The 12,500-nt window shown below is 44.3% G+C and overlaps 1 protein-coding gene across 5 annotated transcripts in view; it reads left to right on the top strand.

Moving 5' to 3' along the window:
- LOC143020865 (facilitated trehalose transporter Tret1-2 homolog) overlaps positions 1-5,108 on the top strand; it is a 39,968-nt gene extending 34,860 nt beyond the window's left edge. For all 5 annotated transcript variants that reach the window (XM_076177715.1, XM_076177717.1, XM_076177718.1 and 2 more), the window contains 2 exons: positions 1,078-1,260; positions 2,189-5,108. In XM_076177715.1, the coding sequence (XP_076033830.1) occupies positions 1,078-1,260; positions 2,189-3,303 (1,298 nt within the window). In that variant the 3' untranslated portion in view covers positions 3,304-5,108. The remainder of the gene's footprint in view (positions 1-1,077; positions 1,261-2,188) is intronic.
- Positions 5,109-12,500: the final 7,392 nt, after the last annotated feature.

The following is a 12,500-nucleotide window of genomic DNA, read 5'->3' on the forward strand; positions in this document are numbered from 1 at the left end:
GAAAAAACTGACAACTTGGATTTTTGACCGTGATACGAGTAAAAATGAATGTACGAAAGGACATTGGTCGGCTTCCTGTAAACGTCAAATTTAGAATATCTTCCACATCGGTGAATATTTACATCTAAAAATGGTAAAATATTATTTTCTTCTACCTCTACTGTGAATTTAATGGAATGCACTAAATCATTTAAATCAGATTTAAATCATTTAAATCATTTTTTTTTAACTCTGGGGAACGAATTCTATAAGCTCTCAGAAACATTGAAGAAAAAAATTAAATTATGTGTGTATGCAAGTGTATGTATGTATGTGTGTGTATGTATGTATGTGTGTGTATGTATGTATGTGTACGTGTATGTATGTATGTATGTATGTATGTATATGCAGAAAAAACACTGGTAAATAAGAAACGTAGTCCGAACGCTTTCGTCAATTTAAGACTGGTTCCCAAACTAGGGGGCGCGCCCCCCTATGGAGGCGTGGGGAGGATACAAGGGGGGCGTGAAGTCATCTGCTCAAATATATTTGTTTAATTAGAATAATAAAATAATTCAAAGAACAAATATCTGCCATTACATACATGCAAAGTATAATTATAAGAGTCACTCCAACCCGTTTTCTATTAGCTAGTTCTCCTTACACGTTTTGGACACGTCACCGATACCAACCACAATCTGCTAATGTTCAAACTTTTTTTTTTCGCTCCCTTTGAACAAAATGTTTCGTTTTTAGTTACTTTGAAAAATGTCTCTGGAATGTACTATTATTTGTTTGAGTGGCTTTCATGATTAAAATTTAATACAAACAGAAGTCTGTTTTTTCTGAACAATGCTAAGAAATAAATGCAAGAATCATTTCACATGTACACAAGAGGGAGTGGGGGCGTGCAGGTCTATTAGAAGCCAAAAAGGGGCGTCAGGTAAGATAGTTTGGGAACCACTGTTCTAGAGTAAAATGCTCTCATGATGGGAGACTCGTGTCAAGTGTAAAAAAAAAAAAATGTGTTTAATATCCGTCATGCCTCCTGTCGAAGGAAACGTTTTAATTCCTCTGCCTCCTTTCCTGCTCCGACAGCCACGGCCCCCTTGGCAGTCTGCATTCCTCTGGGGACTATCAGCGGCGTAGTCATCGAGTTCTTCGGCGTCAGATTGGTGGCCATCGTCTGCTGTATCTTCATGGCCTGCTCGTGGGGGATCATCTTCTTGTCCGAATCCTACGCTAGTGTCATCGCCGGCAGAGTCCTTCAGGGCATGATAGGTAGGTCGGTCAGTAGGTCACTCACGACTGGATGCCTCTGTTCCCGGTGACCTGCTTCCTCCTGTTCATCACACCAAGTACATTTTTGTTTGCTCAGGAAGGTTACGTATTTTAGAATAGAAATTATAATGATAATGAGTGTAAGGATATTGACAGTAGTAATAGTAATATTGATACTACTACTACTACTAACTCCACTATCACTACTACTACTACTAGTAATAATGACAATGATAAAAATCATAAGTGATATTGCTGATAAAAAGATTAAAGGTAATGATAGTAAATACGATAATAGTAGCAATAATAATAACAGTGAGAAAACTGAGAAAAGGAATAGTAGCAACAATGATGAAGAGTTAACAATGTAAATATAAACATGTTTGTAATATAAACACTCCCAACCTACGTCATTTCCCGACGTTTGTCATAACCTTTTGCAGCGACTGTAGTCACGGAAATTTTGAATAAAATCGCCTGGCGGCACGATGAAGGAAGGGAAAAGTGCCACCCGGCACGGAAGGGGGCAAACAGTGATTCTATAGTGATTCGTGTGATGCTACATATTGCTTCTTGCTGCCGCCAGGCGATTCTGTTTAGTTGAAGCAACTCGCCACATCTTGTCCGAGTCTTCAGCTGAATGAAATCTTCGGTCAGGAACTCGAATACACACACACACACACACACATATATATATATATATATATATATATATATATATATATATATATATATATACACAATATGTGTGTGTGCGCGCTCGCCCTCTAGTCTTGTAAATCACATTTTACGACCGCGAATCAGTCGTCCTTTTTAGGCTCCAGGTGGACTGTAGCGTGAATGGGAGTAACATTAGAATTAAGATTCCCAGTGACAAAGCATAAGGTCAAAAATAGATCTAGACTGAAGTGCCCTTGTTTCTTTGCAGTCTCCGTCCTCATGCCGTTGGTGGTGGTGTATCCGAGCGAGGTGGCCAGTGTCAAGCGTCGGGGGTTCCTGGTGGCCATGAACGAGGCACTCATTTCCTTTGGCTCCCTCTTCACGTATACTCTGGGGCTCTTTTTCTCTCCGAGCACCATCGCCCTCACCTTCGCCTGCCTGCTCCTCCTCCAAGTCCCTCTCCTGGCACTGGTTCCTGATTCCCCCCTTTGGCTCCTACGGACGGGGCGGGTCGAGGCGGCACTCAAGGCCCTGGCCTTCCTGAGGGGATCTTCGATCTCGGCGGAGGACGTGGAGCAGCTCTTCGACGATGCCCAGGGGGACAAGACCTCAAAGGGCCTGAGGTACCAGGCCGCCTCCCTGGCGAAGTGGCCCATGCTCAAGCAGGTGCTTAAGTCGTGCTGTGTCATCCTGTCGAAGGAGCTGACGGGTCAATACGTGGTCATCGCCTACACCGTCAGGCTCTTTCAGTTGGCGGGGTCCTCGCTGGACAGCTACTGGTGCTCCTTCGTCATGGGCGTCGTCAAAGTCACGACAGCCGTCTTGGTCTGTTGGTTGATCGACCGCTTCCCCAGGAGGCATTTGATCTCCTGGGGGTTCCTGACAGCAGGCTTGTCGATGTCCGTCATCGGGGCTTACCTGTTCAGCCCGCACCTCGGGATGCCCCAGGATCTCTTGACCTTCTTCGGGTGGCTGCCCCTGGCGTGCGTGCTCGTCTTCGTCTCCGCCTACAGCGCGATCGCCCCGACCTCCTGGCTCTTGACGACGGAAATCATCCCGACAGAGATCCGAAACCTCGGGTGCGGGATCGTCTCCACCTTCTTCAGCATCTTCAACTTCGGCGTCAGTCTGACCTTCCTGACTCTCGTAGGCCACCTGGGGGCCGGAGGAACCTTCTTCCTATACGCGGTCTTCAGCCTCGCCGGCGCCCTCTTCGTCCTCATCTTCATCCAGGAAACCCGCGGGAAGAAGTTCTGCGACATCCAGAGGGACGCTGAGCGCGGCCGCATCGATCCGAAGGAGGAACTGGATGAGAACTTGCGTCTGACGTCAGGGGAAGACCCTCCGGGAGGGGAGGAGAGCAAACTCACGACAGATCGATAGGAGGAGGGCTGGGCCACGATGCCCCTTCGGCGGCGGTGATGAGCTTCAGACACGACACATTTCAGAGGTAGGGGGAGGGAGGGCGTCCTCTCCCACCCCCCCACCGCCCGAATGAAATCGTATAGCGTTAGTGGGAGGAAAAGCGCTAACTTGCTAACCCCAGAAACACTAAAGAGCTAATCTAGCTATTTTTACACTGTTTTAAAACCTACGAAAGGAGAGAGAGAGAGAGAGAGAGAGAGAGAGAGAGAGAAGTGTCTTCTTCAAAATGAATGGAATCGCGTGGCTACGAAGCCCATCTCGACCAACTCCTTCCGTGCCGGGTGCTACTTTTCCTCTCACTCTGGGTGCCGCCAGGCGATTTTATTCACATCGGTTGCAGGGATGAACGGTGATGATCCCGATATGATGACGTTCCTTTAGTTACGAGATACAAAGTGTGTGTCGTTTTGCCAAGGTTAGACTGGTGGTCGTGCAGTGTGAAAGCGTCACACGGACGTTTTGAATAAAATCGTTTTGGTGGCAGTGAAAATGGATTCCCTCCCTTCCTCCCACTCCCATCTCCTCTCGTGAATAAAATCGCCCGGCGGCATCAGGATGAACACAAGAAATGGGAACATATTGACAAACTTCACATGTTTTGTCTGGGCAAAAGACAGATGGTGTTGTTCAGTTCAAAACACCGTGTGTGTGTGTGTACACGTGTGTGTGTGTACACGTGTGTGTGTGTGTGTACACGTGTGTGTGTGTACACGTGTGTGTGTGTGTGTGTGTAAGCAACTGTGAAGGATATGGAGATGGTATATTTCTCCATACACCCGTATTGGCTTGTAGGATTCATCCAACCACCGCTGCCACCGGGCTTTCTCCTGAAAGAGGTGACTTCCTGACGACGCAGCGAAAACAGTGACGTGTCATGTCCCCCAAGTTGGTACATTTTCACTTCGGGGGGTGTCTTACTTCGGGATACGCTCCCAAGGGCGTGGAAGGAGGAGGAGAAGTAGGAGGAAGGATATCTAGAGGCAGCGAACCTATAGAAATGAACCCAGCATCACCCAGAAGGCTGGTCCCAATTCATAGTACCATTGTTTTATCTCCATCCATATTATATTCATTTGTTCGTTTGTTTTTCTTGTAAGAACAGCTCCTTACACATGCATTAAATACACAGGACACATTTCTTATACACATACACAACCATTGCATAAAATTGCACTGTACCCCTATGGACCAGAGTAATGCAGTATTTCTTAGACTGGAGACAAACGCCTTCTCGAAGAATAGGGCTGATTACTTTAAAATTTTAGTTTTCCTGTTTTTATTTTATTTTATTTTTAATTTTTATCTGTTTTCCCAATTGTATTGATGGCGGGAAAATAGAATTAGCAGTCTTCAAATATTTGTGTTTATTCATATTTATCTTTTTATCACATTAAAAAATCCTATTTTTTTAGTACAAATGCAAAACCAGGATCTCAAATGCAATAATGAACCTGAATTTTTGTTTTGAATTTTTGAAAATTTATGTCGTCATCTATGACGTGAGTGTCGAACCCCTTGTTCACAGCAAGTCGATATTTGTCTGTATTTGATTTTTAAATCTGTATGTAACTGTCACGTGTGTCTTAAAATATGTTATGCCATGCCAGTGCTTTCAAATATGTGAAATGACTATAGGTACTGTATATAGACATTGTACTATATATACATATGAAGCATGATCTATAATTTCATACATATAATTTTTATATAAATTCTAATACCCAATCTCGATAATAAAGTCAGTAGTGATGGAATAGTGTTAACACATGTTTTAATTGTGCCGTTTTAATTAATTCACTAATTTGTTTCCACGAGGACGCAACATCTTGTACATATATCAAAGACTACTAAATGCTTCCTAACATAAAGGTGTGAAAAAAATGTAACATGATAAACATCTGGCATTTTTCGGGTCCAATGTCGAGTTATATTTACTATGGCGCAGTGCAGCTGTGACGTCATCTGATATTGATTAATTGATGGTGTCCTAATACTAATGGAATTGTATCAAAACAGTGTAATGATATATTATTAGATTTTTATATTAAACAAATATATGAATAATGTATTCACTGCTTCAACAGATCAATATTTCAAAGCAATGCATCACTACAACATAGCCATTCTCTGAGATGTGCCGAGTGTCATAGAAAACGAAACATTGAAAAATTAGAAGTAATAACAATAGTGAGAATTGTTTTCCAAAAATAATGGAAAATAGAGAAAGAAATGTATCAACAAACAAATGAGCATACACAAGTAATAAAAACAAGGATGAATAGATGAATAAGACAACTGAAAAATATGATGACAAAAGTAGGACATCGAAAAAGGCATAACTGGAGGATTTAGAGAATATGGTCCCACAGAAAGCATTTAGAAGTGATAAAGTTGAAAGAAACTACACCTAAAACAGGAATACAAATTAAGTATAAATCGTCTCCATTAATATTTTAGAATATAAAGATGTGAATCTACAACACTATGACAACAGTTATGTAAGTAATTACACATAAGAGCATACATTTTCAAACAGAACATATGTTTATTGGCACACTCAGTCTAACATGTAGATACAATCATACAATACATATGTGGTTAAGTAAAACATCGAATATCACGGGAGTTTATTTCGTAGCTCTAGGCGTGACCTCTGACCCACTTCTTTGGTACCCTATTGCAGAACAATACAGACAAACATATACATGTATAACATAAGGACATAATGAGGTAAGAGAAACACTTGTATATCATGGGGAGTATGCATGCAAAACGGTTAAGGGGTAACGTTATAGTAAATACATGAATGCTATGGCATATACGCCTGACAACAGCGCTTACGCTCAGTGCGTATGATCTAATGACCACGTAGACACTACATAGACTACTTATATAAAACATTTACTATGAATATTAAGATTAAGTACTACATATATAATAAAGGAGTATTACATATACAATAAAGGGGTATTACATATACAATAAAGGAGTATTACATATACAATAAAGGAGTATTACATATACAATAAGGAGGAGAATGACATGTACTAACTATAAGTAACTATAAGTTAAAAGAAGAATTACTATACATATAAAGCCCGGAAAATTTTCCCATTACATATTTCCATTTTCAACAACTGCAACCGACCTATAGATTTTTTTTTTATTACTATCAATGTTATAAAATTGATTAATTAGTTACGGTTGTGTAACATAGAAATAACAAAATTTGCAAAATGAGTAGAAATGATTGAACAATGGTGACAACAACCCAACTAGACTCGCTTCTCTCGCTTCTCTCTCTCTCTCTCTCTCACACACACACACACACACACACACACACGACTCGTGGCGCAGTGGTAGAGTTCCCGGTTGCCACTACGGCGATCCGGTTTCGAATCCCGCCCAGGGCTAAAATAATTTTAGTATCGCTGTGCTGCGGGTCGTTACTCCAACTCTCGTGGGCGGGGAGTTGGGGATATGTGTGCGTGTAAAGTCGCAGCATTACCCAGAGATCGGTCATATATGAGCTCTGAGCTCTCTTCCGGGAGGGAAATAGCTGTCGATCACGAATCCAACACGTGATCCAAGACAATGGTTAATCACACACACGGTATTTTAACATTGTGCTACACAGTTTTAGTGATTCGTAGAATAATCGGTATTAGAAATATCGTTTTTTTTAGAAGTGTACACTTATGCGGTATAGCATTAAAAAATTAAATATTAATTTTGTAAATTATAATACATCAATGTAATAAAAAGAATTCTTGGTGGAAATTCATGTCAGAAAACGTTGCTAAAACCTATGCAGAAACGAATGAAGTAGCTGCGACTCCTTTAGACGCCATCTTTGTTTTGATAGATTCGGAAGTTGGAGACTACGACGACGACGACGACCATGATGACCTCTAGAATTACAGGTACCGCACTACTAAATGCAGGTTAGGTTAGGAAGATAGGTTAGGTTGGGTTGGTAGGTTAGGTAGGTTAGAATAGGCGAATTTATCATATTTTAATTTCTTCGGCCTCTGCCTCAACCAAAACAATGATGGCGTCTCAACCAACCGAAACAGCTACGTTTGTTTGTTTATAGCTTTTAGTAATATTTTTGTCAATAATTTCCGCCAAGAATAACATGTATTACATTGATGCATTATAACTTACAAAATTAGTATTTAATTTTCTATTGCTATATCGCATAAATGTGCACTTCTAAAATTTTATCGAATTTACATATATACACAACATAATATTTCTTTGTCGCGGCTCGTGCCGCTTAAATTCTTCTTATCGGCTTAAGAAACCTGCACAGCGAAGCTATAGCGATAATCCCATACCACACTCCTGGTCATATGGCCATTTCCCGAAGGTTGAGTGTGGTTTGAATTTTCCGCCAAAATCATCGGAAATTTAAAATTCCCGGCTCTGTGCAGGCATGCGCATTGTCGACCCCACCTCCCCCTCCCAATCCCCTCCCTTCTTACCCGGCTAGCTCGAGCCGGACGTCGCGTCACTTCAATGAGAAATGAAGGCTTCGCCTGTGGGAGGAGGGAGGGACCCTAAATCTGTGCAGGTTTCTTAAGCCGATAAGAAGAATTTAAGCGGCACGAGCCGCGACAAAGAAATATTATCGGCTGAAAGAAACCTGCACAGCGAAGCTATGCATGAGACGAGGACAGGTGGGAGGAGAGGTGAAGCCTGAATCAAACCGTTATTACGTGTGTCTTTCCTATGGGAGACTTATTCATTTTATCACTCAGTAGAGGGGAGACAGAAACGTCAAGTACCCACGCCGAAGAATGTGACATGCACAACATTGCACTGTTCACACAATGCGTAAATTATACGAAATTTGTATCCTGTTCAACGGTTCCTGGCCCCTCCCCACTCCTCGGTCGCCCTTTGCCCCCTCCACTTTTTTGAGATGAGAGGGGTGGAGCCGTTTCCATGGCGACACATGGGACAGGGGCGACCGAGTGGTAGAGACACCGTGTCCCCAAGGGAGTCGTCGATGTCCAGTCCCTAGGTCCCGCACCCGCTCCACAGAGTGGGTGCGGAGAAACTCCAGCGACCGGCGTAGGGCCCCCGACCGAAGCCAGGGACGCAACAACCTGTGGAGTGCTGAGGGTATCGGCCCGGGCAGGTCACGCGGGAGAAGCAGTATGCTCCTGTCGACCTCCCGTACCAGCCGTCGGCGCCCCAAGCGGCTCAGTGGAAGGGCCGGGGTCGCGAAGTTGAGCCCCCCCCCCCCCCGCCACCGAAGGAGGGAGGACGTGTGAGAGAAGCACGCTCTTTTGGCGCAGGGGAGCACCCGAAGGACGCTGACTGTGTCCCACTCAATCCCGAGCCAATAAAGTCTCTGTGTGGGAGCAAGGGCAGACCCGTCCCAGTCCACCCCGAACTCCACGTCCGCCAACACACTCAGAGCCACTGAGATGTCGGCCGATGCACCCTCCCCGGTGGGCAAATGCATCAACTAGCCGTCTAGGAACATGAGTGTGGAGACGCTTGCTTCCGTCCAACGTACGCCTACCACTCTCACTAGTTTCGTGAAGATCCTCGGGGTAAGCGAGAAACCGAAAGGGAGTATGCGAGGCCAAGTTCGTTTCCGAGCGACCTCGTCCGTGGGCGTTAGTCAAGAGGCTTCGTCCTGGGTGAAGACGTTCCCTGAGCGTCTCCCACGAAGACGGGCCTGGACCCTCGGTATGTATCCAACTCACCCCAAGTCTTCCCGCGGGAAGTTCTCGAAGCCCGTGGCGAGCGTCTTCATCCAATAGTGTGCTATGGCAATTTGTGACGTCTCATCACCCACAAGCGGACTTCTATATGTTTAATACCTAGTGACATCATGTGATTATACTGTGACGTCACCGGATTGATCATGGCGCCATAGGATCGTCTCGTGACGTCACAGGGACACAAATTGACGTCATAGGACTACATGGTGACGTCAATTTATCACAATGACGTCATCTTATCATACCGTGACATCACTGAGTCACAGTGAGCGTTGAAATAAATTTTGACATGGTAACATTCTGGACCATCATGACTGTAGATTAAATTAAGTTGAATAGGAAAAGTCATGTTCATTTCGACCTAAGTCACAGTGAGCGTCGAAATTAATTTTAACATGGTAAAATTCTCGACCATCATGACTGTAGATTAAATTAAGTTGAATAGGAAAAGTCATGTTCATGTTGACCTGAGTCACAGTGGGCGTTGAATTAGTTTAACATGGTAAAATTCTTGACCATCATGACTACAGATTAGCTTAAGTTGAATAGGAAAAGTCATGGTCATTTCGACCTAAGTCACAGTGAGCGTCGAAATTAATTTTAACATGGTAAAATTCTCGACCATCATGACTGTAGATTAAATTAAGTTGAATAGGAAAAGTCATGTTCATGTCGACCTGAGTCACAGTGGGCGTTGAATTAGTTTAACATGGTAAAATTCTTGACCATCATGACTACAGATTAGCTTAAGTTGAATAGGAAAAGTCATGGTCATTTCGACCTAAGTCACAGTGAGCGTCGAAATCAATTTTAACATGGTAAAATTCTCGACCATCATGACTGTAGATTAGCTCAAGTTGAATAGGAAAAGTCATGTCCATTTCCACCTGAGTCACGGTGAGCGTCGAAATTAATTTTAACATGGTAAAATTCTCGACCATCATGACTGTAGATTAGCTCAAGTTGAATAGGAAAAGTCATGGTCATTTCGACCTGAGTCACAGTGAGCGTTGAAATTAATTTCAACATGGTAAAGTTCTTGACCATCATGACTATAGATTAGCTTAAGTTGAATAGGAGAAGTCATGTCCATTTCGACCTGTTTTTTTTTTTTTTTCTCCAAGGTCAAGGCATTTTATTTATGTAATACCTAGCACTTTGCGCCAACTTAAACTGTACTATTTAAAACTGATTTTCCTCTTATTACACTAAATGATTGTAGTTTCTTTGAACTAATTTATACTCATTTTAACTAACACTAGACTCCCTAAGTCTAAAGTTCTTTTGTGTTTTACTTGGGGGTGGAACATCAGGTAAGTCATCTTTAAACTCAAGCCAAGTGAAGTTGATAAGAGGTTGGCTGTGGCTCATGAGAAGGGCTGGGTGGTGTTTTTTTTTTTTTTTTTTTTTTAAGAAACCTGGAAGGAGGGTGGTGCCGTGAGGCGTTAGAAGACCATTGAAGCTCGGAGGTATGGGGCTGCCGAGGCCTGATGATCCTCGGGGAGCCACCCTCCGTATCATAAGACACGTCCCCTTGTCCTCCAAGAGGCCCGGGTTCTTACCACGGACGACTTGAGGACGTATGGGGAACGGAGTACGAGTGGAAAAGGTCAAAGTCTACGCCTAGGGCCTGACAAAGAAAGTTATAAGGCGTTAAAGGACCATTATTGGTCGAAGGTATGGGGCTGCCGAGGCCTGATGACCCTCGGGGCGTCACCCTCCGTATCATAGGACACGTCCCCTTGTCCTCCGAGAGGCCCGGATTCTTACCACGTACGACTCGAAGACGTATGGGGAACGGATTACGAGTGGAAAAGGTCAAAGTCTACGCCTAGGGCCTCACAAAGGGAGCCATTAAGGCGTTAGAGGACCATTATTGGTCGGATGTATGGGGCTGCCGAGAGGCCTGATGACCCTCGGGGGCACCCCCTCCGTACCATAGGACACGTCCCCCTCTTCCGAGAGGCCCGGGTTCTTACCGCGGACGACCCGAAGACGTATGGGGAACGGATTACGATCGTATAAGGTCAAAGTCTACGCCTAGGGCCTGACGAAGCAAGCTATGAGGCTGTTAGAGGACCATTGATGACCGGAGGTTTGGGGCTGCCGAGAGGCCTGATGACCCTGGGGGGCGCCACACTCCGTACCATAAGACACGTCCCCCTGTCTTCAAAGAGGCCCGGGTTCTTACCACGGACGGCCTGGAGACGGGGACGTATTGCGATCGTATATGGTCAAAGTCTACGCCTAGGGCCTGATACAAACCGTGAGGCAATAGAGGACCGATGATGGTCAGAGGTATGGCGCTGCCGAGAGGCCTGATGACCCTGGGGGGCGCCACACTCCGTACCGTAAGACACGTCCCCCCCGTCTTCAAAGAGGCCCGGGTTCTTACCACGGACGGCCTGGAGACGGGGACGTATTGCGATCGTATATGGTCAAAGTCTACGCCTAGGGCCTGAAACAAACCGTGAGGCAATAGAGGACCGATGATGGTCAGAGGTATGGCGCTGCCGAGAGGCCTGATGACCCTGGGGGGCGCCACACTCCGTACCATAAGACACGTCCCCTGTCCTCCGAGAGGACCCGGGTTGTTTACCAGGGACGGCTCGAAGACGGGGACGGATTGTGCTCGTATAAAATCAAAGTCGAAGAATGAGACAAACCAGCAGCCAAGCGGAAAGCGATAAAACTAACAGACGATTAACCAGCAGGAAACGGGACCGCCTGCTCCCATGTGGGCAGCGAGTTAACCACTCGGTCCCTTTTCCGCGATCTAAGTGACGCGACGTCCGGCTCGAGCTAGCCGGGTAAGAAGGGAGGGGATAGGGAGGGGGAGGTGGGGTCGACAATGCGCATGCCTGCACAGAGCCGGGAATTTTAAATTTCCGATGATTTTGGCGGAAAATTCAAACCACACTCAACCTTCGGGAAATGGCCATATGACCAGGAGTGTGGTATGGGATTATCGCTATAGCTTCGCTGTGCAGGTTTCTTTCAGCCGATAATCTAACCTATTCCTAGATGTGGAGGCTCCTGCTCTAATTATTTAGAAATAATAGATATACTACACTAGATGTACCAGGTCCTGCTCGTATTTTTTTTAGAAATATGCAATTCCTGTTAGAAATGGCCAATTCATTACCGGGTAATAATTATCTTTAAAATTCGGCAGCAGACATTCATTTGCGCACTAATTGTGGATACGTGTGGGTACTTATCATCCATTCTGTGCTCGTGGGTTCTCGTCTGTCTCTGTGTATTTATCAAACTTTGATACAAATTCATTGGTGTTGTGTGTGTGAACAGGTCAGTTTTCTAACTCATTTTACATTTTTTTTCACATTTCCCAAATAATTATTTTATGTAAATCTTATCCATATTCTAATTCATAAGTAATATATATTGATGTAT

Source organism: Oratosquilla oratoria, chromosome 41 (genome assembly GCF_046742065.1).
Source record: "Oratosquilla oratoria isolate Oo_2021 chromosome 41, ASM4674206v1, whole genome shotgun sequence".
Classification (NCBI taxonomy): domain Eukaryota; kingdom Metazoa; phylum Arthropoda; class Malacostraca; order Stomatopoda; family Squillidae; genus Oratosquilla; species Oratosquilla oratoria.